The sequence below is a fragment of the Brachionichthys hirsutus genome, chromosome 17, assembly GCF_040956055.1.
Source record: "Brachionichthys hirsutus isolate HB-005 chromosome 17, CSIRO-AGI_Bhir_v1, whole genome shotgun sequence".
NCBI classification, from domain to species: Eukaryota; Metazoa; Chordata; class Actinopteri; order Lophiiformes; family Brachionichthyidae; genus Brachionichthys; species Brachionichthys hirsutus.
In genome coordinates, this window is record NC_090913.1 from 1,738,056 (window position 1) to 1,762,845 (window position 24,790).

General features: G+C 44.2%; 2 protein-coding genes across 2 annotated transcripts in view; one reads left to right on the plus strand and one right to left on the minus strand.

The window, feature by feature from the left end:
- Positions 1-80: 80 nt before the first annotated feature.
- LOC137906555 (multidrug and toxin extrusion protein 1-like) lies at positions 81-16,965 on the minus strand. Its single transcript, XM_068750841.1, has 16 exons — positions 16,783-16,965; positions 13,417-13,518; positions 13,019-13,087; positions 12,666-12,814; positions 12,399-12,441; positions 12,225-12,269; positions 12,043-12,140; positions 5,879-5,976; positions 3,135-3,316; positions 2,910-3,018; positions 2,252-2,327; positions 928-997; positions 722-854; positions 534-628; positions 384-447; positions 81-304 (listed from the first exon to the last, which is right to left on the minus strand). The coding sequence occupies exons 1-16, from the start codon at positions 16,963-16,965 to the stop codon at positions 96-98; spliced, it is 1,725 nt and encodes a 574-aa protein (XP_068606942.1). The 3' UTR covers positions 81-95.
- A 3,607-nt stretch (positions 16,966-20,572) lies between these two features.
- Positions 20,573-24,790, plus strand: part of LOC137906273 (high affinity choline transporter 1-like) — a 12,431-nt gene continuing 8,213 nt past the window's right edge. Inside the window, exons 1-4 of the mRNA XM_068750515.1 lie at positions 20,573-20,738; positions 23,592-23,776; positions 23,872-23,985; positions 24,692-24,790. The exon at positions 24,692-24,790 is cut by the window's right edge and continues 57 nt beyond it. Coding sequence (XP_068606616.1) covers positions 23,593-23,776; positions 23,872-23,985; positions 24,692-24,790 — 397 coding nt within the window. The 5' untranslated portion in view covers positions 20,573-20,738; position 23,592. The remainder of the gene's footprint in view (positions 20,739-23,591; positions 23,777-23,871; positions 23,986-24,691) is intronic.

Genomic DNA, 24,790 nt, shown 5'->3' on the forward strand with positions numbered 1-24,790 from the left:
CATCGCGAGTCACCATCTCATACACAAATTTAAAACTTTATGATTGAATCTCAACAACAACCAGTCTGACTGTAGGCGTTCCGTCCTCGGAGGATTCATTTCAGTATCCTGACCAGGATGTCGCTGATCACGATTCCAGCGACGAGGATGACGATCATGAGCAGAAATGTGAGGCCACGCCGTAAAACCAGCTGACGGACCGGGAGAGACTCTCCCACTGTGACGACTGGAGATTTATTCTGCTCTGGAATACAAACCTCCTCAGCATTCTCAACACTGACCGGATTCTGGTTCTGATTGGAGTCTGGAGGTTTGAAGAACAATCTTCAATTAAAAAGGTGTCATGTCAGGATGTTGAGTATTTCATGCATGATGACGATTACCCGTGTTTTCCATCTTCTCCATTTCATTTTCTTCCTTCTTCTGGACTCCTGCCCTCACAAGAGCCTGATCAGAGTCATTTTAGACATTTGTTAACATCTTGTTTTACTTTCAAATATATCTCAAGACAAAGCAAAAAGGAACCGTTCTACCTCTGCACCGGCCTTCTCCCAATCAAGTCTGCTCAAAAACGTGATGAAGAAAATGACCTGCATGAACACACCAATGGTGAGTCCTATCCAGAATCCTTTGAAAAAGGTCAGAGAAGACTTTGATGGCTTTTCTGAATGTTAGATGATACTATGAATTGCAGAGCTGTACATTAATTTTGTATTCTTACCTAGAATTCCCATATGAGCTGCAAACATAAGGGACACCCCTATAGGAGTACTAATGAAGTAGTATCCTATCAGGTTACACAGAGCACCAATTAACTGTTTTCCTGCTCCTCGAACAACGCCTCCGGTCACAGCCTAATGACATCAAGCAGATGTTCATAAAGTTCATACTGGTCTGAAATCCTGACAACAAAGACATTTCTCTCACCGAAACGGAATCACAGATGTGAGTGCAAGCAACTGCGATCATGACAGGAGAAACTCTTTGGACGATGTCTCTAAAACCACACAAAGAGTTGGGTGACAATGTTAGTACACACAACAAACAGATAGATGATGTAAAAGGATGAAGTAACATCAGAAGATTTTTCCAATCATGGATGATATATGGTGAGAAACGTGTATCCAGCTTTATAAAATGTATTTTACCTGAAACGGTAAATGGTGTAACCAGATACTGTATACCGTATTTTTCGGTATACAGTATATAAGTCGCTCCGGAGTATAAGTCGATCAGTCAAAAAATGCATAATGAGGAAGAAAAAAACACATATAAGTCTCTTTGGAGTATAAGTCGCATTTATGGGGGAAATTTATTTGAAAAAAACCGAGACCAAGAACAGTAGAGACAGGACTCGCCGCAGAAATCCCCGGAAATATGCACTACGATCAGAAACACAGAGCGTTGTTCAAATGTGCCCTTCTGTTATTCAAAGTCGGCGACTCCAAAAAGGAGTGGATAGAAAGGAAACAGTTCCAGCACAAGCTGCTCCAAGCTGCTGATTGCTTTTATAATGCACGCGGATCGCGGGTCGACCTCTCGAAAAATACACACACGGAAACAGACACCTGAACCAGACTCCGGCAACTTCCCTGACCTTCTAAAGCCGAGAAAGCGTTGGAAAATGAATATGGGCTATTGAAGAGGTATGAATTTTATGAATTTATATTATATATTTATATTATAGAGCTTTCATTTTAATATATAAGTACAAAAGAAAGTAAAAATATGTTATTTAAAAATACATCATGAAGAAAAAAAACATATACAAGTCGCAGGACCAGCCAAACTATAAAAAAAAGTGTGACTTATAGTCTGGAAAATACGGTACACCTGTTCAGCAGTATTTAGTAAATCATCTCCAACAGAGAGTTCAGTCTGACCAAACAGGAACATGATGACCTTCAGTAATAAATAAATAAGATGCTAAGCCTCGATCTGAAGCTGAGTTTCCACCAAGCCGTCTGGTTCAGGCTGGTTCAGCGTGTTCCTTGTTCAAACTTGTGTTTGTGATGACATCATCAAACACGTTGGTATCTGACTTGAAAAAAGGTGGAATGAAAACACTGCTAATGACTTCTTGGTCAATCGGTGACTGCTGATGTAAGGTTACCCGGCGTTCTCGTGTTAGCATCACACCGTTTTCCCTCTTTCTGTTTTTGACTGGTCCTACAAGTTGTTTCCCGTGTACCGGAAACACAGAGACACGAAAGACACATGAAAGAAAGTCAAAGATTCTCTCTTTACTCACTGGTCTGAGGTGAAAATATATCCAATGACGTTCCTGGTAAAGAAAATGGTGGCTCCAAAAAAACACGATAAGATGACTGCCGTTAAAAAAAGGAAACAAAAATCAGGAGTTAATATACACAAGGTGAAAAGCCATTTTTGAATTCATCCACACCTCATTCATTTTTAATGTGAGGCGTTATTACTGATGTTACAATCATATGTGGACTGAAATTTAGCGGTCACTAATTTCTAATAGGAAGTGTCATGCCCTTTGCTTCTGCCTCCGGCCCTCCCTGGTCAGATCTCCATGCTGGATTACAAAGACTGGAATCAGGTGTGCTGGAGTCAGGCTGCCAGCTGCCTCTCATCTACGATCTTCTCTGGTAGAGCTCTGAGGCTTCAGCTCAACCACACCGCCGGATTCAGCAGTTCATCACGTTAAATCTAACAACTTACTGAATCTTTGTTCTCAGTTTGCTGATGCTCAGTCTCTCTAGTCCGATCCCAGGTGCTTTCTACTTCCACCTCAGATCATCTCAGCACACCTGTACCTCAGAAGCACCCAATCACAGCACTTCAAGATTCCCTCCCCCTGGGCTCTTCTGCAGTCATTCAGACCAAGTGGAAAGGTGTTGCAGGCAAGATGGACACCATGTACTGCATGTGTTGGTTCTTACATCCACAAACAATGGGGATTCTAGCAGACAGCTTGGCCTGCTGCAGGTCTCCTGCACCGAGAGCGTTCCCAACCCGAGCACTGGCAGCAGCACCAATGCCTGTTGGGATCTAGGAAAAGGAAAATAGATAAGGAGCAGCTATAATATAATGGAAACAATATCCAATGTGTAGTAAGAGCTGTAGCATTTATCAACATGTAACTGGAGAACATTCAGAGGAGTTACCATGTAAGATATGATAGCCAGCTGGTACGCTACAGCTTGAGCTCCCAGCTCAGTCTCACTCATGAGGCCTGCCAGGAATCCTCCAATCTCAAATACCCACCACTCCAGACAAAGCATTAACATGCTGGGGATGGCCAGCTTGATGAAGGGTCCCCACTCCTGCAGGCAGTCCAGGGACCAACCTGCGAGTCATAGGTTAAGGGTTAAAGGAGCTCAGCCAGGGCCCAGACTTTGTGCATGGGTCCAGTCCAATGCCAGACCTCGTTATTTGTGTAACGTGTTTTCCTTGTGGACTTGGTTATGTGCTTACGCACACAACTCTGCTTATTATGTGCTTTTGGACTTTGCTTCAGTGATTTATAATTTCAACACTGTTTTTCTTGTGTTGTCGACTTGGGTTACCACTGAGCTTCCTTGTCCTCCTACTCTTGTATTCAATTCAATTAATTCATTTTTATTTCTATAGCACCAGATAATAATAGAAAGTAATCTCAAGGCACTTTACAGGGAAATACCTGCAGGGAAAGATAGAACCCAACTTGACCCAGAAATGGAGATGGAAGCAAGGAAAAACTTCCCTTTAGCAGGTAGAAACATTGAACAGAGCCTAAGGTGCATAGTGGGCGGCCATTTGTCTTAACCAGTTGGATTGAAAAAGATAGAAAGAGAGAGACAGGGGTAGAAAGACAGAGAGACAGAGACAAGGACAGGTAGAAGAAGAGTCAGAGAGAACAGGAACAGACAAAAAGATAATATATTTACACTACATCCAGTATGGCATGGTGAGGTCTGAGAATATGGACCGAACTCTGGATTATATATATATGAAAAGTGTGAGAATATGGACCGAACTATGAAAAGTCTGAGAATATGGACCGAACTCTGGAATATATATTTTAATATATATATATTCAGAAATTTCCATATATATAATCAGACATTTCAATATATATATTCAGAAATTTTGGTGCACAGGAACATGTGTATGGAAACCGTGGTGTAGTGGTTAGGGTTCCGCGCTTAATAGAGTCGGCTTGAAATCTAGTGCCGGCAATCCTCGATATGAGGAGATAATGAACGCCCTGAAACAAGTCCGCAAGGGCATTTTTTGAAATGCTCCTCTTAGACAGAATGTTTGACTGTATTTGTACTGTAATACATGCTGTAAGTGTCCGTCTGACGCACGACAAGTCACGTGATGGGGTCGAAGCTGCCTGCCCCGGAACATGCATAGCGCCGTATAAAGCCAGAACAGTTTGGCCAGCGAGGGGGCGTGACGAACAGCTGTCGGCACGCCAAACGCCGACAACGGACACGTTGCACAATTAGTCACCGCACTAGAGAAAAGCGCTACAACGGTTTATGAGTTTGCACCCCTTGGTGAGCTGAGCGAGCCTCACGGTGCTTGATTAAAATAACGGAAGCAACTCCACCCGTTGCTGTAAGTGTCCGTCTGACGCGCGACAAGTCAAGTGATGGGGTCGAAGCTGCAGAACAATTTTTAATCCAGTTCCCAGTCCACATTCACCAGGGCTTTCATTATCTCCGGCACTAGATTTCGAGCTGACTCGCTCAGTGATCCTCGTCTAGTAATGACACAAGATCGCAGCAGCGCCGTGATGAAGATGATGATGATGAATATATTTATTGGGTAGAATGTTAGAGTACAAGTACAGTCAAACAGTAGCATGTGTAGCAGCTCTCGGCGTCGAATGAAATGCAGGGAGTCACAAACGGGTGGAGTTGCTTCCGTTATTTTAAAATATATATTCCGGAGTTCGGTCCATATGCTCAAAGTTTTCATATATATATTCCAGAGTTCGGTCCATATTCTCAGACTTTTCATATATGTATTCCAGAGTTCGGTCCATATTCTCAGACCTTTCATATATGTATTCCAGAGTTCGGTCCATATTCTCAGACTTTTCATAGTTCGGTCCATATTCTCAGACTTTTCATATATATATTCCAGAGTTCGGTCCATATTCTCAGACCTCACTTTTGATATACAGTAGTCCCTCATTTTCCGCGGGGGTTACGTTCCAAAAACAACCCGCAATAAGTGAAATCCGCAATGTAGTAATTTTTATTTTTTTTACAATTATTATACATGTACATATATGTTTTAAGGCTGTAAAACCCCTCACCACACACTTTATACACGTTTAACAGGCAGGCATTAATCTAAATAGATTGTTTCAGTATTATAGAATGAAACCAAAGATCAAAACCTTTTCAGAACGAAACATTTGTTTGAGAAATAAAAATATATAGTACGTACAGTAACCTTTTTCCATTTTGTATGTCCCGTCCTGCTTTTCGTGATTTTCTTTTGGCAGTTACATTTTTGGACGTCCAGTCCTTCCCCCCCTTCCCCCCTTTTATTGAGAGTTTTGTGGATCCAGGATGAACTGAACGTTCAAAAGACTTTGAACGTTCCTTTGCCTCCATCTCCAAATTTTGTAGTCCTCTTGCCTGCCAGTCCCTTATTGAGAGCTGGCAAACATGTTATTTCAATCTGGTTCCTGTCGGAACACGAGCTGCTGTGTTCAGGATCCAGTTAATGCCTAATGCTCAAGTAACCATCTGCCAAATCCTTTGCATGTGTGCTGAACTTACTTCAGGAGTCTGGAGGCAGAAAGGGAGGGTCGGTATTGTAAATTGTAGAAGATGATGAAATTAGACTCCTGTACAGAACAAGTTAATCCTGCATAGCTAATGATTGTCATGATAAAACAACATACCTCCCCATGTTGCCTTATGCAGACCCCTCAGGCAGATGTAAATGTACAAGACCGTAGCCAGCAGATACTGTGAGATAGTGTTCGCTGCTGCAGATCCACTGTAAGAGAAAGAGTGCGGATCAAAGAGCAAAATATGACACATTAATAATAATAGATGAATGAATGAATATATTTATTAGATAGAATGTTAGGGTACAAGTACAGTCACACAGTAGCATGTATTACAGTACAAATAAAGTCAAACATCCTGTCTAAGAGGAGCATTTCAAAAAAGCCCTTGCGGTCTTGTTTCCGTTGAAAGTCCTTCGTACATAAATCATCCACAATTAACAATACAAATTTAACAATACAAATAAAAATAAAACCAATATTCAATAACTCAACTGATGCAACGTAACATTAGAAAAACAAAAATAAAATTAAAGCCGCAAGCGGCGTTGTAGGCCCTCGCCGGCCGACAGGCCGTTGAGCTGACCCGCCGACGCACGCCGCTTTTGTCCTGAGTGTTTAGATTTGAGCTGCATTAGTAGCTCACAGTTTAGTCAAATCGTTATTTGGATTATATGGCCATCTGCCGTCAGGAGTTTTGAAGTTTCAATCCAATATGGCCGCCTTCCTGTGTGTCTGGGGGCGTGCCCATAATTTTTTTTTTTTTGCCCTGACATGACGCATGTCTGTACCGAATCTGACAAAGTTGGCGTCGGACCCCTCCCCATAGGAGGGGTTGCCATCGCCATGGCAACAGCGTAAAAACAACAACATGGTTACAATTGGGTTTTTTGATCGGGTGTCTCTAGGGGGCGCTGTAAGGCCGATTGTCAAAATTTCACTTTTATAGTGTCCAGGTAGGAAGGGTCAATAAGTGTTTAAAATCTGGTTTGGATTGGAGTGTGTGTGTGCGAACGGGAGCAATGTTTGGTGTACGAAAACGCTCAAAATTCTAGCTCAAGTTTGGAGCTTTGCCGCACGGAAACCGTGAAATGTATAAAAATAATTTGGATAACTTTTGATGCCCCAAGTCTCTAGATCAGGCATGGGCAAACCCAGGCCCGCGGGCCATATGTGGCCCGTTGGGCTATTTAATCCGGCCCGCCGAACTTGTCCAAATTATATCATTAAATAAAATTGTATTATAATTAAACCTATTTCATTTGACCTTTTTCCTGTAATGCTACCTGTAAAATGCCAAATCCTTTCATGTAATGGCTTTTACACATCATTTATATTAGCTCACACAAATACTCCATTCATCTGTTCCTCGCCCGGCCCGTCTATCAAATTTTAGAACCCATTGTGGCCCGCGAGTCAAAAAGTTTGCCCACCCCTGCTCTAGATGGTGTACACTGAATTTCAGCTCATTTGGTGAAACCCCCGAGGAGGAGTTCGTTCAAATGCACCGTCAGCATTACTGACTGCTGACTCAGCAGTTTTTAAATTTCAATCCAATATGGCCGCCTTCCTGTGTGTCTGGGGGCGTGGCCATAATAATATTTTTTTTATGCCCTGACATGACGCATGTCTGTACCGGATTTCGGGGCTGTCCGACAAAGTTGGCGTCAGACCCCTCTCCATAGGCCCAATGCATTTTGATTTTTGTAGGTGGCGCTGGCGCGCCACTTTTTCATGCCCAATTTTGAAACACATAAAATAATTAATTTTTCGCCGGTTCTGAGCTTGGTTCAAAGTTTGGTGAGTTTTCGAGCATGTTCAGGGGGTCAAATTGCCGTTTAAACAGCAGAACAAAGAAAGAAAGAATAAAGAATTTTTGCAAAAACAATATAACTTTTTTTCTGAGTATGCGATTTCTACACAAATTACATTTTTGGAATGGTCTCGACGAGGGCTACGCGTCTGTGCGCTCGTCAACTCATGTTTGTGTGTGTCTGTATGTGTGTTGTTTAGTGTCGGGGTGTGTGTGCGTGAGTGTGTTGGTCGTCCTCATGGCATCGTTGGATGCCGAGGGTTGACGAGCTGAGCTGTGCTCGTCAACTTGTCGTCTTCTGCGTTGCAAAAGCAATAGCCCCTTACGCCTAGGATAGGCGCTCGGGCCTAATTACGCCTAGGATAGGCACTCGGGCCTAAATAAAGAATTTTTGCAAAAACAATATAACTTTTTTTCTGAGTATGCGATTTCTACACAAAATACATTTTTGGAATGGTCTCGACAAGGGCTACGCTCGTCAACTCATGTTTGTGTGTGTCTGTATGTGTGTGTTGTTGAGTGTCGTGTGTGTGGGCGTGGGTGTGTTGGTCAACCATCGGAAGACAGTTACAAACACAGTAGACTCGCTGCGCTCGTCAACTTTGTCAAGGGTTGACGAGCTGCGCTCATCAACTTGTCATCTTCTGCGTTGCAAAAGCAATAGCCCCTTACGCCTAGGATAGGCGCTCGGGCCTGATGATTTTACACCGCCGATGCAAACTAACAATTAATCTAAAATAAATTACACCACTGATGCAAAATGACAATGAATGACAATAAATTACATAAATTACAATAAATTACTAAAGCAATTAATATGTGCAACGTAGGTGGACAAAAAAAAAGGGGGGGGGGGGGTTTGATCCAGAGAGTATCGTGATGACTATCTCCGTTTCTGTCCCCCTAAAAGGTGTATTTTTAGGGTCGTTTTGAAGGAGGCCAAAGAGGTGCATGTTTTGAGGGCGGGAGTCAAACCGTTCCACCCTTGGGGGGCAGTATTGTAAAAAGATGATTTACCCATGTTAGTCCTATAGGAGGGGGTAATCAGGTTGTTGTTTGAGCTCCCTCTAGTGTTGTGGCTGTGGGTGTCACTAAATCTGTGGAGGTGTTCCGTCAGGTATGCAGGGATTGAGGGGACTGAGGGCAGAGCTGCATTGACTATTTTAAATGCCAATCCCATTTTGAGTTGTTTAACCCTGTCTTCTACCCTGAGCCATTTAGGGTAGCAAAATGTCCAGGAGGAAGGTGGGTCATGGGCCCCAGATTGAGGAGTAGCCAAATCAGTTTGTTTTGGGAAGTTTGGAGCCTGGTTTTCAGGGACATTTTGATGTTGGAATACCAGGAGGTGCTAGCATAGTCAAAGAGGGGCTGAACGAGGGCTCCAGCAAGCGTCCGGAGAGCACTTTTGTAGACAAAAGCAGACATTCTGCCCAAAAATCTTGTTCTTTGATTGACTTTTTTGACCACCTTAGTTGCCATACTATCGCCAGACAGGTATTTGTCAAGAACACAGCCCAAATAGGTAATCTCTTCTTTGCTGGAGATTACTGTATTATCGACTGTGACCTTGATAATAATAATTAGAACCAATTAGTTTACTCATTGTTGAAGGGAAGGTCTTTTTAAGAGTCATCCCATGGAAGTGTACCAGTTCCATTGAAAGTAATAGACTAATTGATACTTCGGTGCAAAAAGCTGGAATCCCACGAGAGGAATGCACTGGCTGCGGAGTTGCGAGTACTGTACATATATGTACAGTATAAATAGCCTATACCGGTGGTCAGACATCTGACCTCCAGCCAAGTACTCTCTAGTCCCGCACACACACAAAACCTCTCTGTAGGACCCGCCCACACACACACACAGCATATACACATAAAAAATCACTTACTTCCTGTAAATTATTTCTATATTTTATTTTTCACCAAATAGATACATTTCTACAAGCATTTTGTACAAACTCACTGCAATTTTAACCCCCTGAGTCCTGAACCCTTGCATGGCATGCCATTTTAATTTATCTTGGCTATTTGGGTTGATTGGGACCTGATGAGTGTAAAACTATTACTATTATCAATATATTATATTAATATATTATTATTTGGTCATTACGTAGGTACTGAGAAAAGTGATGCCAACATTAAGAACATTCATTATGACTTTTGATAGAACAAATAGTCACAACTGAGGAATGATCTGCGAAACTCTTTATTTGGTGCCAGAATTTGGTAATGGGGTCTAGATGACCTCACAGCCAAGGTCCCAGGAGGTTAATGAGGAGGGTGCACCTGAGAGGATGCACACAAGTCTGTAATATTTGGCTGAATTTGAGAAAGTCTGAGTCTTAAATCATTCTGCACACAAAGTCTTGCTCTGTATTTTGTCTTGATACCTGTTAATGCTCTCACACAAGTCATGCAATGTGGGAAAGACCTCTGTTTTGTTGTTCTCCTTGCACTTTAACCAGAGGTGCAACCTTTTTATCATGGCTTCAACTTTATCTCGCACGTTGAATATGTTGCGGAAACCCCTTGTAATCCAAGATTAAGTTCGTTCAGGCGAGAGAAAACATATCGGCCAGATAACACAGGCGTGTAATAAACTCTTCATTGTGCAGATGCTCAGGCAAATGAAAGTTATGGTCTTAACTTCATCTTTGAGTTCAAAGAAACATGCTAATACTGTGCCTCTTGATAACCAGCGTACCTCTGAATGAAGTAGTAACGTCTTGTGGTCGCTGCCCATTTCACTGCATATATACAGTATTGCAGAAACGATGCGAAAGCTCTGGGGCCTGGCTTTCACTAAGTTCACCATTTTCGCTGTTTTCAGGTGACAGGTATTCCCTTGACAGCAAGAGCCTCTTGGATGAAAGCTGCAGTGAACCCGTCACATCAGGAGCAACTGCTTGTGCATGCGTTACTACTCCGCTGTGTCTCCTGGTCATGACTTTTGCCCCACTGGTACAGATACCAACACATTGTGTCCACATAGTCCATTTGATGTCACAAAGGTAAATCTCTGGAAACAAGGGCAACTGGAGAGGACTAAATGATTTACCAAATTCACCATGACTCTTTGTTGTCCAAGTTGTTGGTTTCCAAATGGATTAACTATGAAAATACAGTGCATACACTTTGCTGAGTATTCCTCTCTTTTCCTACCTGTGTCATAAGGTGTGCCCGAGGGTTCTATGTTCGGACAACTGCTGTTCTCCATGCATGAGGATCACTGTGTTAACTAATGCTGCTTTCCTTTTTTTAAATATTCGATTACTCAGAACATTTATTTGTACAAACCCTTGAATTTCTGCAGGCAGTTTTTGATATTGTTCATTCTCTAATGCAATATTTCACAAACTTCATCTCACTTTCTAGTCAGCCTACTACTGTTCTTTCGGGTTGTCCCGTAAGGGTTTGCCACAGCAAATCAACGTTCTCCACTTCACCCTGTCCTTTGCATCGTCCTCCCTAACACCAGCCACTCTCATGTCCCCCGTCACTATGTCCATGTACCGTATTTTCACGACCATAGGGCACACCTGGTTATAAGGCGCAGCTTCGCGCAACATCAATGAACGCATCTTTTTTCATACAAAAGGTGCACCGGGTTTTAAGGCAGTCAGATAAGTCAAACTTTATTCAACTTTTTCTCAAGATGAAACTCGCCCGGCATCGCCTCCATGTCTTGGTGAATGTGTGTTCTCCTTCTGTCATCCAACGCTCCCACGCAGCTCGCAGTTTAGCATTGAACGGTTGGAGTTCTTGATGATGACAAGCTCCGAGTTACCGGTAGTTTGCTTCACTTGGGTTTAGACGGTATCGGTGAGATCAGCGCGCACAGAGTCGCAGATTGCTGGGGATGAGTTGCTACAGGTCTTCTTCCTCCATTGACTCATTAATGTTGGATTCTCTCGCCGTTGCTCTATTCCCGTGTTCTGCTGCGGGACTGACAGCCTCGAGTTGAAGATCCGCTTCGTCAGCATGCCATAATACTATGTTGAAGGAGAGCACCGGTACGTATCACTCCGCGAGGCTCCTGACTACGGCAGCTGTGACACTCCGACAATCCAGCTAGCGGTGCGGCTTCGTCGCTTACCAAAGTCCTACTAAAATATTTGGACTGATTTTTGAACGCCGTGCACCACATAAAAGGCGCACGGTCAAGTTTTGAGAAAATTAAAGGATTTTATGTGTGCCTTATGGTCGTGAAAATATGGTATCTTCTCCTCGGTCGACCTCTAGCCCTGTACCCTGGAAGTTCCATCCTCAGTATCCTTGTACGGATATAGTCCCTGTCATCAAACTCTGGTCTCTCTGATCTTATCTCCAATTCAAGTCAATAACATAACATATTAAAAATGATAAACAGAAATTAAAACATATGTCAATTTCTCCAATGACAAGAGTGTGCTATAAATAATGACAAAAAATGTATTCCAAAATTAAGTGGGAAAACTCACGTGACACCCAAATCCAGCTGGAACAGAAGAACGTAATTGAAGATTGCATTGACAACATTCCCAAATGCTCCTGTTATAACCTGAGGCCATATAATTCCCTGTGAAACAAAGCACAAACTTTTTGTCAGTAATATTTTAATAAATACGGTCCAGCCCTGACCTCAGTGTATAAATAGTTTTACCTGGTTTTGAAGGTACCGCCCTTGCAGTTGGTACATAAACGCAGCCTGAAAAAGAAGATCAATGAAGGTGAGTTTCAAGGTTAAAGATCCAGGATGAACTGAAGCACTTCAGTGAAATGTACATGTATGGTGTGATTATCTTCATACACGGAAGGTAGAATGCATCAAACTCACCGGCAGAGCAGGCATGAAGATCTTCACATACAGCTGTGACAGACTTCATGCAGACACACAACAATTTAAATTAAAATGTGTGGCAGAAACAAAAACACATGAATGGATATACGAGTGATTCCACAGGAATCCTGACACAAGTTGTTGCGTTCTTTTTACTATCACCTCTAAACTCACAGAACAGATGGCAAATATAGATACCAACCGATGTTTTTAGGGCTATCAATAAATGAGTTTGAATGTGGACGGTTCTGAAACTGTTCTGACCTGGCGACCTCTGGATTCTGTCTGAAGCCAAGCAGGAGGGGTTCTGTGTTGATGAGGATGGCCCAGCAGGGAAAACAAGCCAGCAGCAGAATCAGAATCCCCCTCTGAAGAATGACTCCCACACGCTTCAAGTTACCGCTCCCATACGTCTGCAGGTCGACGGATGAAGCAAAGGGTTAGAAAATACTCCTCAACCAGGGTAGAACTGTTCAAAGGAAACTAACTTGATACGAAAGCTCATGCAGGATTTGTTTGGGAGGAGACCCCAGGGCAACCCGGGAACCCAGCAGGGGAGAGGTTGAGCCTATCGTTCAGATATCAAACAAGGTGAAATAAGATCTGGTGAGGGTTACCTGGGATATGATGGTGTCAAAGGTGATTGACAAACCAAGACCGACGGAGATACCAGTGACATTAATCACCTGGAAAATAAAACACTTTAGTGAAAAAACACATATCAAACAGTCTGTTGATAACAAACATAATTAACAAACTCCACCCCCAATGGCTGGAGTTTGTTTAATCTCACCCATTTTTTTGCACAGCAAACCAAACAGATATCAGATTGTTCTAAAATGCTTTGGAACATTTATTATCCCTAAGATATACAAATCACCACCTAATGGTCATGATGGGAGAAGAACATAAAGCTGGAGATCATCTGAATAAGAGTGATTAGAAACGCCGTAATCGTGGATGAGAAGGATCGCGTACAGAGAATGAAGACAAACGGGAATAGTGATCATCTCACCGTAACCGCTAACGAAACTCCTGCAAACTCCGTTTTTCCCAGGTGACCACAGAAGACGGCGCTGACGAAGTTGATCATAAACACCATAAACTGGGCAAGGGTCTGCAGAACAACAATAAGCACAATGCACATTCCTTCTTCTGTATGTTAAGAAATTATCATATTAGTCTTAACTCCGCAAGTTTGATGCATTGTCTCTCTAGGATGGAAAGCGTGAGGGATTTATCTGAAGTTGTGATTTTGTGGCTTTAATCATAACCATCAGAATCACAGGAGAACCACATGAACGTCTTGATTCTTCTTTATAGAACCCTCACGTGAATCGACTTCCTTCATGGTGGAGGACAACATCAAAAAGTACTCCAGCAATATATTTCCTTAGACCTCTACCTGCATTATTTATGATGTCACAGTGAACAGTCGAGAACCGGGTGGCAGGGTGGCATATTTACCAAGGAGTATCCTTGGATTATAATCTGGAATAACTGGATGGATTAGTTTGAATGACTGTGAAACATTGTGAATTATAGACCATATAATGTGATGAGCAAATAATCTATTTAATACCACTGTTAAACTAAACCTGCACAATAATTTGTCAATGTAGCATAATGAATTACAAATGAAGGTAAGAGCAGTAGAAAAGGAAAATACTTGCGTTATAAAATAAATTTCCACTGCTATGCAGATGACACACAATTATACATGTCAGTGTAGACTGGGGGGCGGAGCTTTCACTTATTAAGCTCCTTTATTGTGGAATCAGCTCCCTCATTCAATTAGTGTGACAGACACCATCTCTATGTTCAAGAGTCGACTAAAGACTTTCATTTTTAACAAAGTTTATAGTTAATCAATGCAGTAATCAATATGCTGTCATAGGCCAGCACTGGTGGCATAACCTCCTATGACACACTGAGCTCCTCCCTCTCCATCTGGTTATTCACGTTATAAATATACAGTAATACCTTGATATACGAGTACAATTCTTTCGTAACTCAAATACATTTTTCCTGTATAAAATAACTGAAAACAATTTAATCAGTTCCAACGTCTAAAAACACTCAAATCAATGCTAATAACAATTTGATTTATTTTATTGCTATATAGACACACACACACACAAAATGATGTAATAAATGATATACAGTGTTACTGTATAGCAGCCTTCCGTTTGAGGATTGTACATATCGTTGATGTACTCCACTCCTACTGGCGTGTCCAATAACTTACGGACACCATGGTCATGTTGAAGGATATTTTCATGCTTCTTCTCCATCATCATCATCATCTTTTCTTCTCACTGCCCTCCTTACCACTCGCGTTATTTGGACCCGTCACTTTTAAGGAATACTCACAGATACAGCCAGAATCACGTAAATAATGGAAACACAACACGGAGACGTTCAGAAGACGAGTACGGAAGGTGGTGAACGCCTGAACTGAACGAGTGAAATGCGCTCGCAGCGCTCGGCCATTTAGCGCCACCATCTGGAAGTTTCTTGTGTCTCAAAGAAAAATATTACCTGCAGGTTTGTTCGTGTCTTGGAACGCTGTTTGTATCTCTTTCAGTCTGCTGGTCCTTCTATCCGTGAAGCTGCAGAACCTGGACCTGTGTCTGCTCGGGTGTCCCTACCACTAGCATTAGCATTTATAGTTTTATACAGCACCTCGTTCGTCAGTCGTTTGCTCAGCTGCCTATATGCTGTACATTGATGTAGTGTAAATATATTGTGTTTTTGTCTGCTCCTGCTCTCTCTCTATCAATCTCTCTACATCTCTGACTCTCCTCCTACCTGTCCTTGTCTCTGTCTCTCCTTCTCAACCCAACCAGTCAAGACAGATGGCCGCCCAGCTATGGGTTCTGTTCAAGGTTTATGCCTGATAAAGTGAGGTTTTTCCTTGCCTTTGTCTCCACAGTGCTTCCTCTTGTAAATTGTAAATGGACTGCACTATATATATAGCGCTTTTTCCACCGTTGCGGTGCTCAAAGCGCTTTACAGTAGGCCTCACATTCACCCATTCACACACACATTCACACTCCAGTGGGCGACATGCAAGGTGCCGCCAGACCCACTGGGAGCAATCTGGGGTTCAGCGTCTTGCCCAAGGACACTTCGACACGTGGACAGTCAGAGCTGGGATTCGAACCACCGATTTACTGAACGCTGGACGACCCACTCAACCAGCTGTCTTTCCCTGCAGGCCTGTTTTTTCCACTGCGCAGAGCCTGCTTAATTTAATTGCATCACCGTGTGTCATGACAATAAAGTGCTATTCTATTCTATTCTATTTCTCTGCTACACCTGTAAAGTGCCTTGAGATAACTTTCCATTATGATCTGGTGTTATCGAAGTAAAATTAAATGAAAAAATTAATTGAATTATACCACCAAATAATGCAGAAAATGATCACTCATAGGATGATTAACTCTTTAATTAAATTGCATTCCATTAAATTTAAAGCGCACCAATCCCACCTTAATAGCAACGGTGCCTGTGTGAAGAGTTGCACTTCTGAATGAGTGCGTGAGAAACTCCACTCTGAATGGTTGGATTCTGGCTTTCGTCTGGACCTTAACCTCATTTAAATGTTCTGGTAGAACCTGAAACAGTTCAGAGCCGGGATACCAGTTCTGGTTCACACCGCTGTTATGTACTGAAGATCTGTTTGTGTAATAAAATTGTCAAACAAGCATTTTGTGTTTACTCAGGTTGGTATTAACATAATTTGTTATTATACTGTTAATATAATTTTCTACTCTTTTTCTGAACTATTCTACCTTCAGCCGTATAGGTAGAGGGTTAAAGTTAGGATCCAACGAACTTAAGTATACACGGGTGTGTTTGTGTGCGTGTGTGTGTGTGTTTCACACACCTCCAACAGCAGTCAAATTTATTCAAAATTATTTAGATGTATTTATGGGGGCAAACAAATGAAAGCCCCCACGAGCAGTGAGATGTCTCAAAGAGAAATAGCAGACATGAGGTAAAAGGTCCTGAGCCGGACTCGAACCCTCGACCATCGCGCGAGAACCAAAGTCGTCAGGAATCGATCCGGTACCAACGTGATAGAAATATTGCACTACTCGATTACACTGATATTTTCTCAAACCCTCCAGTTTAGCTTGTTAAACGTCATCATGGATAGGAACCAGACCCCGTCCAAAACGCAGCAACGACGCATCCCTCTGACCCGCGGATCCAGTAATTGACCCCCCCCCCCCATCACCGAATGAGGCAGAAAATAAAACCCGTTTCTGGGACACTACGGTGGCATCATTATTTAACAGAATGGGGGGACACATAAAAGACGGTCCAATTAAACTTCAGTCCACAGAGACAGGTGTCTCATCCTGCGTCTTACCACTGGTCCCGCGAGTTTGACGACCTCTACGGCCTCTTTCCGGTAGATCTCCGGGATGAGGCGCTTCATTCTCCCCGGGCAGGAGCCACATCCTTCACCGGAGCCCCGAGCAGCAGGGGCAGCTTCCAAAACGTCTCTCAGCTCCTCTGTGTGGTTCACCGCTTCTTCACTGGCAGCAGCCATCACGGGAAATAAAAGTCCTCAACCGGAGAGGAGTCACTGCTTTCCTCCACAAGGAGACAGCGGCTTATGTTTTATGTGATGTGACTCACAGGAGGAGTCGGAGGAGGAGGGCGCACCCACGTGTGCTATGAGGAGCATCACATCGCACACACCTCTGCAGGAGTCCCGTCCCAGCTGGGACGATCTCGTGAAGCGTTCAGGTCCGTTTATTGTTCCGCATTTCCAGTTGTGTCACAGCGCCGTAAAACTTTACACAAACTAATGAAGGGAAAATATGTCCTCTTTAAAAGCCTTACATTATGTGAGTTAAAATGTATGTTGTGAATAAAGTCATGTGATATTAAATCACGAATTCATATCCAGTTTGGATTAAACCAGTAGTGTACTTAAAGGGGGGTACCTGCATCGGGACGTGGGGCTGAGGCACCAGAGGGGACAGATTTGGGGCAGCACTTGGCAACAAAAATACTGGGCTTTCTTTTGGCTGAATTCTAACACAAAATTCAGGAGAAACGGGTTTGGACAGGATGAGCGCACTCCCTGCAGCTCTATCACTGGCTTCACCCTGAAGTCAATTCCCACGGGAAACCGGTACCAGCCAGCTGAAACTAAACTGATGCTTCCTCTCCTCCCATGCAGGATCAAGCTGCAGGGTTTTATCAGATCTAGTCTCTGCTGCGTTTCAGGAACCTGCAGCTGTGGGGCGACATACAGCTGTCTAGTTTAGCCTTGCTCAAAGAAATCTCGGCAGTGTCCTGGAATTAGACTGGCCCCTCTGCAGCCATGCTCCAGTCCTTTCTCTGCATGCCTTCCCAACCCAAGTCCCAGCCCACTGAGCCACTGCAGAGAGTCTTCAACATGAATTAATAGCTTTGTCCCTCGGGAAACCCTGATAAAAATCAAGAAAAAAACCGGTTTCCTTAAATATTCTAATAAAGGAAATGTCCTCAGGTCAAATTATGATCACCGCCTGACAGGTACTGTGTGGAGACATATCCGCCTCGCCATGTTCGACAAGCTTGCTTTCTGGCAAATAAGTAAAAGTAAAATCGTACATTATTTCAAAAAGACCACATGTCCTGCCATCAGGTCAACAGGACCCCCCCCCCCCCCCCCCCCTTAGAGCTGAACAATTATGGGGGAAATACTGAAGCATCATTTATCCAAGTCAGCTCTTTGTGATTAGATAAAGACAAAGACAAGAAAGTGTCACGGCGCTGCGGTAAATTAAACAAAGGAAAATAGTAAAAAGAAACACTTCCTAGTGTTCAAAGACATTTACTTCCTCGTCAGAACTCACCCCTCCCTGTGCACACTTACATTGTTTGATTAGTCTTATCATGGTCCCCAGCCCTGTGGTGGCGTCAGTGTTTTTCATTACATTTCACTTTTGTCCCAACGCATCCTGCGAAGGAAACGTTGAAACGTCCAGTGAATGAATGAATTCTAAATTATTTCATTTCTGCATGCTGTCTCTTTTTCTTCAGTCTTGGTAGCGCTTCTTTCCAGGACTTCCACCAGAGGGCGCTCTCTGACTCCTTAGAGCGGGAATCCGCCCTGTTTCCTTTGCGCTTATCCATGTTTCCACATGTGGGAATCCGATTAGAGACAACAGGCATTTCATAAAGACAGTTTGTGATGACCATTTATACTCTAATATAATTTTTCTTTTACATCTTTTATAAAACATATGTATTTTCGGCAGCTGGTGAAGTATGTGTGTGAATGTGTGTTTGTGGTTGTGTATTTTGTCACCAATAATACCCGTTTGCCTGAAGGGCCACGACTTAATTATAGATGGATTAATGTAATGTGGTTATCGTCCTGAATCCAGAAAATGATTTGTATAAAATTGTTAACAGGGCGGCCCGGTGGTGCAGTGATAATCGCTGTTGCCTCACAGCAAGGAGGTCGTAGGTTCGAATCCAACTAGTGGCCTTTCTGTTTGCATGTGCTCCCCATGCGTGGGTTCTCCGGCTTCCTCCCACCACCAAAAACATGCAGCTTAGGCGGATTGGTGACGCTAAATTGCCCGTAGGTCTGTGTGTGTGTGCCTGACAGCTGTCCGAAGGCCTCACCGATGCTGATGGCCACCATGGAGTCCAGCTCCCTCTGCCAGCCACCCGGTTCATGTCGAATTTGAAGTGTAGTAATCCATATCTCACATTGGACTGAAGCCCATCCTTTCACTTGAATAATTGAGCAGATGCTAAGTGTCTCAAATTCAGTCTTCTGTGAACTGAATCGACCATCAGCCAAAACTTTGAGCGTAAACTTTGTTAAATAAACATGTCAGAACACTTAAAATTACATTTTCCACTCAGTTTAATAAGCATTATCATATTTACAAATGAAAGTTGCTCAAATTGGCTAATTAATATTTCTACATTTACCCCATCTGAATCAATAACAGGGTAATAACAGGTTCAGGGGTATAATGCACACAAAAAAATCACAAATATTTCTGTACACAAATTAGTGACGGTTGCAAAGGAAATGCTGCACAAACACTCAAACACTGGAGACGTCATGGAAAGATACTCCTTGTCTGTGACCTCTCAGGGCCGAGTCGACCAGCTGGTTCTTCCGTTCTCAACCAATGATATGCTGCTGCTGCCATGATAAAGTTCTGCCAGCGTTTTGGTCGCTTGTCACAGTCTAAATTTAGTCCAAAGGTGTAATCGGTATCTTTAATGCTACCCATGCACGCCGCTGCACTGCTTTACCTATTTGACTTGGAGTCACCGATGGGGGGGTCGTGAGTTGGGACGTGAAACGTTTTGTTCTCAGTGAGAAATCGAGCCGATCCAGTTTCCGGTTTCTATAGTACCGGTAATTCGATTTTTGCATGAGGCTTGGTATTCTTCTCCAAAGCATTAAATCAGGTCCAATAACCTGTTTTCCTCGAGTCGGGTCATTCTGTAGCTCGCATGTGTCAGAAGAAGCATCTTCAGACCCTGATGCTCTGGCTTGGAGGCCTGAATGCTGCTCCCTCGCTCTCCCTCATCTCCCATCTCCTTCATAATGATTTGAATATCTTCTCCCTCATCAACCTGCAGCAACTAAATTCAACTATTACCTCATCTACAACATGCTCTTGGATCTCAGTGCAGCCTTTGACACAATTGAGCATCAGCTTCTGTTCCACAGGCTGAAACGTTCGAGGATAGTGATTAGGCTCTAGCCTGAAAGGTTCAAATGTTGGCTTCAAAAGCTGGTCTAAATCCACCAGTGTCCCATGCGCCTAAGCTTTTATTCCTCTCCCTGGCTGTAGCCAAACTCATGCTTGATTCTTTCTACGTTTATCTCTCGATGTTTGACACTAAGCCATGTCGACAGGCCAAGGAAGACTGTGTGGAAGGAAGTCCTTGGCAGGAGGTGCACAGGGAAGAGGGATGTTACGGTCATGTGGGCCAGATCTCCTGCCCAGACTTGCCGCATGCCCCCCAGCAGGTGGCAGAAGTGGCAGCCCCCTCTCCTCTGTGTACCTTTAGACCCCTCCCACAGAGTCATGTTTAAAAGGAGGTTCCACTGAGTGCTGGTTCTACAGCGTTCCATCCTTTTTAATTGAATGTGCTTCATGAGCTTAGAATAAACTGACTCCTGGGCGACTGATTAAAAACACGATTTCGGCCTGAGCTGGAAAGGGCAGGGAAGATTGTGTGTGTGTGTGTCTGTGGGTGAGCGTTGTGTTATTCTCGCTCCTCCTGGACGGACTTTATCTCTGTCGAGCAGCCTCATCACTAAGAACAGTCACGTACTTTTATTCCTAGGTATGTATTCAACCAATACGCTCGCCTGTACATCCTGTGGTCAGTCTGTCTGTGTTGTCTCATGATGTGAATGTTTTTTGTTGTTGTGTGATTTTCTGTTGACTATAGTTAATTTGGGACAGTGAGTAAGGGTCCCAGAAATAGCACCGGGGGCACGGCGGCGGGGCCAAGTGGGTCTTCTGCTTGACCTCCTGTGACCGCAGCAGCCTGTGCGGTTTTTCTGTGCTCTCTATTGGAATGGTTTAGATGAGAGATGAGAGAAGACAATGCAATGTATTCTTTCAAATGCATTTGAGCGATTATATCATGCTTTAAAGACAATCTGAAATGTATTGAGACTCACATTGTGAAAGGGGGGGGTTGATATGTCCCTGTAGGTAGTATAGTTTGTAGATTTGCTGGATGGAGTGATGCTTCATTTTTTCATGAGTTTTCGCAGGTTAGGGGTTCATCATGGCAGTCCTGCAGACTCCATCAGTTTCAGTCGGTACTTCCTCCTGATATTCTTGATCTACCCGGATAGCATGATTGTTGTGAAGAGGTAGGTGCAGATTCTTCAAGAGAGTCACTGGGTAAGCTCGGCGCTTTGCTTCCAGCCAATAGCTGATGAGTCTGCAAACACTCCACCCTGTGGGGGTTCAGATGAGATGGAGGGGAGGTGGGCAGCAAACAAACAGTACTCAGAAAAGTTGGTCCTCACGGAAAAGTACTGGGAGGCAGGGTGACGAAGGAGTGTGAGTGGCCGAATGGGAAGGAGGGGTGGGGTATTCATAGAACGTGTTGTAGCTGCCCCCCCCCCCCCCCCCTACACACTCCTGCACTCGTGTGAAAGAGAATACCACATGGAGTATTTAGAGAGCAAGGGAACACATACTCAAAGACACTGGAGACCAAGGACAGAGCCCAGGGGAGTCTCTGAAGATCTTTAGGTGGTGTGGAGGACCTGGAGTGGATCTTCTGTCCACGCAAGATTTACTGATGGTTATACTTCCAAAGGTTCCACTGAAGTTTTTTCGTATGACTCCTGGGTGAAAGAAGTTTAAGTAAAGCATGCGTTTTCAATTTAGTGATGTCACTCGTTTAGAACAACGGTCCCACCCCGTTCACGACTCCAGCAGTTTAAGAAGTGTTGCTAACGGCTTAGCGTCACTGTCCCAGATAGGCCGTGTGGCTGAGAGATCGGCATCACACTTCTGCTCCGGCTGACAGGCACTAATCAAGAATTCCACTTTGATACCAACATATTTAATTATGGTATAGAGAGCAGAAGGACATGATGAGGAGGAGAAAGGTTGATGTGTTGCGTGTCCAGGAGACCAGGTGAAGCTTAGGAGCAGGATTCAACAAGTAACAGACGTAAAAAAGGTCGAGGACTTCAGGTACCTCGGGTCAACAGAGCAGAGTGATGGAGAGAATGTGGAAAGGAGGTGAAGAACCGTGTGCAGGCAGGCTGGAACGGGTGGAGGAAAGTATCAGGTGTGCTCTGTGAGAGGAGAGAGTCAGCGAGGATGAAGGGAAAGGTCTACAAGACAGTGGTGAGGACGGCCATGATGGACGGCTTAGAGACAGTGGTGAGGACAGCCATGATGAACGGCTTAGAGACAGTGGTGAGGACAGCCATGATGGACGGCTTAGAGACAGTGTCCCTGAGGAAAAGACAGGAGGCGAAGCTCGAAGTGGAGGAGATGAAGATGCTAATGACCAGGTTGGACAGGATTAGAAATGAGACAATAAGAGGGACGGTGAAGGTTAGATTCGTTTCTGTCTGTTTTAAGGAAAGCCTTTTTCCCACAATCGCTGCGTTGCTGAGATGCTTTTTGCTGAACCCGTGACTTTTCCTGCTCTGCATTCACACAGCTGATCTGTTACAAACTTCTTGTTCACTGAGGAGGGGCAAGAGTAACACTCCCAACGCCTTTTTTTTACCTTTAAAGGGGACACTTTTCCCATGTTTCTACACTATTAGGGTGATTTTAACCCCAAAATAGCGAAATAAACCATCCAGTCATTCCTGCCTAGTTTGGGTAGGTCTGTAATCGCCTCCTGAAACACGTCTGGAAGAAATCGTGTTGCGCAGCCCGGTGAGGTGACTCAGGCATCCGGGGGGGTGCCTCCCTGGATGGATGGAGGATTCAAAGCATTTCTATTCCGTCCCGAGTTTATTGCCCCCTTGTGTGTGAAGAAGAAGAGCAGAGTGGATAAAGTTTACTTTTTGGAGTAATGTTCCGGTGAAAATTGGCAAAAATGTTTTTGTGCTGTAAACTGCTGTTTGGACCAAAGACTGCCTGAGAACCGCGTTAACTTGTGGAAAAAGGGTAGAATATGTGTCCTTTAATCCTTGATTGATGGAATTCAGCCATCCAATGCAGAGTTGCAACAACACACACACACACACACACACACGTGTACGCACTAATGCGGCTCTGAGTTGTGTTAATTTCCAATGTGTGGGGTTGAAACTCAGGCCATCCATCCACTGAAGACGGGGGACAACATCTGTCCGCCATCTTCATCAGTTGTCGCCAAGCATTATGTTGAGACTTCACTCGCATCTCCGACTCGTCATCCCTCCATCGCTCCCTCCCTTGCCTTCTTCTCTTCTCTTCCCATCTCCAGAACCAGGCTCTTCGACATGCCGCTGCTTCGTTTTATTCCTGTTCACTTATCTTTCATTTCATTTTCCACTTCACCCTGTTCTTTTATTTGAACGCTCGCTGCTTCCGGAGTAAATCAGAGTATGATGTCGTGTTTGCACATTTTAAACTAACCCTGAAAACATCGTTTTCACATTTCTTTTTTCTTGCTGTGAACAAATGACATCCTGATGTTTCTGCGCTTTGTCTCTCGACTCAGGATGGCGCTCAATGTCCCGGGTCTGGTGGTGATGGCTGGTTTCTACTTGGTGATCTTGGGCACGGGCATCTGGGCATCCATGCGCTCCAGGAAGGTGGAGAAGAAGTTCAGCGGGGATGGGATGGAGATAACTCTACTGGCTGGTCGCAACATCAACCTGCTGGTCGGCATCTTCACCCTCACTGGTAAAGCAGGCAGGGGACGGCAGCTGAAGGGTTAATTGATTAAACATTAGCAAAGGTGATGGCTGATGCCCCTCGTCATGTGTGTGTCTCTGCAGCTACGTGGGTGGGCGGAGGTTTCATCCTCGGTATCGCCGAGGCCACATACAACCCGACGCTGGGCGCCGTGTGGGCGCTCATGCCTGTCCCTTACGTCCTGACGTTCTTCTTAGGTGAGCAGCGCTGACCTCTGCTTTACATGTGCAGTGACTGTTTGCCCCCCCCCCCCCCAGCATGTCCAGCGCTGGAGGGGTCCGGCCTATATCGAGCATTCAGTCGGTGTCTGTTACATGAGCTAGCTGCTGTAGCTAAAAGCTGGTTTTGAGTGTTACAGATTAATATGGACACATAGCTAAAAGCTAAAAGAGGCGGCGCACCGGGATGGGGGTGGGGGGGGGGGGGGGGGGGGCTGGTTATTTTAGCTGTCCCTATGAAAGTGTGCTTTATCTACAGGCAGGGAAATCCACTGGCAGAAACTATAAAGATGATTAACTAGTAATGAGGTTCGAGTTTATTTGGTCAAAGACTCCAAAGAGCATCACAGAGTTCTGTCTCCAACTGAAGTGTTGTTGACCGGTAAGGTAGCTCCTACACCCTAGACCCCCCCCCCCATCTGACTCCACACCAATAAAAGTGTCGACCATGTTAAAAATAGAAGCTGATAAATCAATGCAGCAGCTGCGAGGCTGAGCTCCAGAGCGGTCCCTCCCCTACTTTAACAATTAACCGGCCCAGGAAGTGGATCGGCCCCTCCTCATCGCTGGCTGAGTGGCTCATGGTGTTGCTTCTCTGCTCGTTTGGGCTTGAAGTGATGAAACCGGGGGCGTGGCTTAAGACGGAGGTTCGGGTTTGTGTTTAACCCCTTCCTTGCTCCTGCAGGTGGCTTTTTCTTCGCCAAGCCCATGAGAGAGAACAGGTACGTGACAATGATGGACCCCTTCCAGAAGAAGTACGGGAACATCCTGAGCAGTGCGCTGA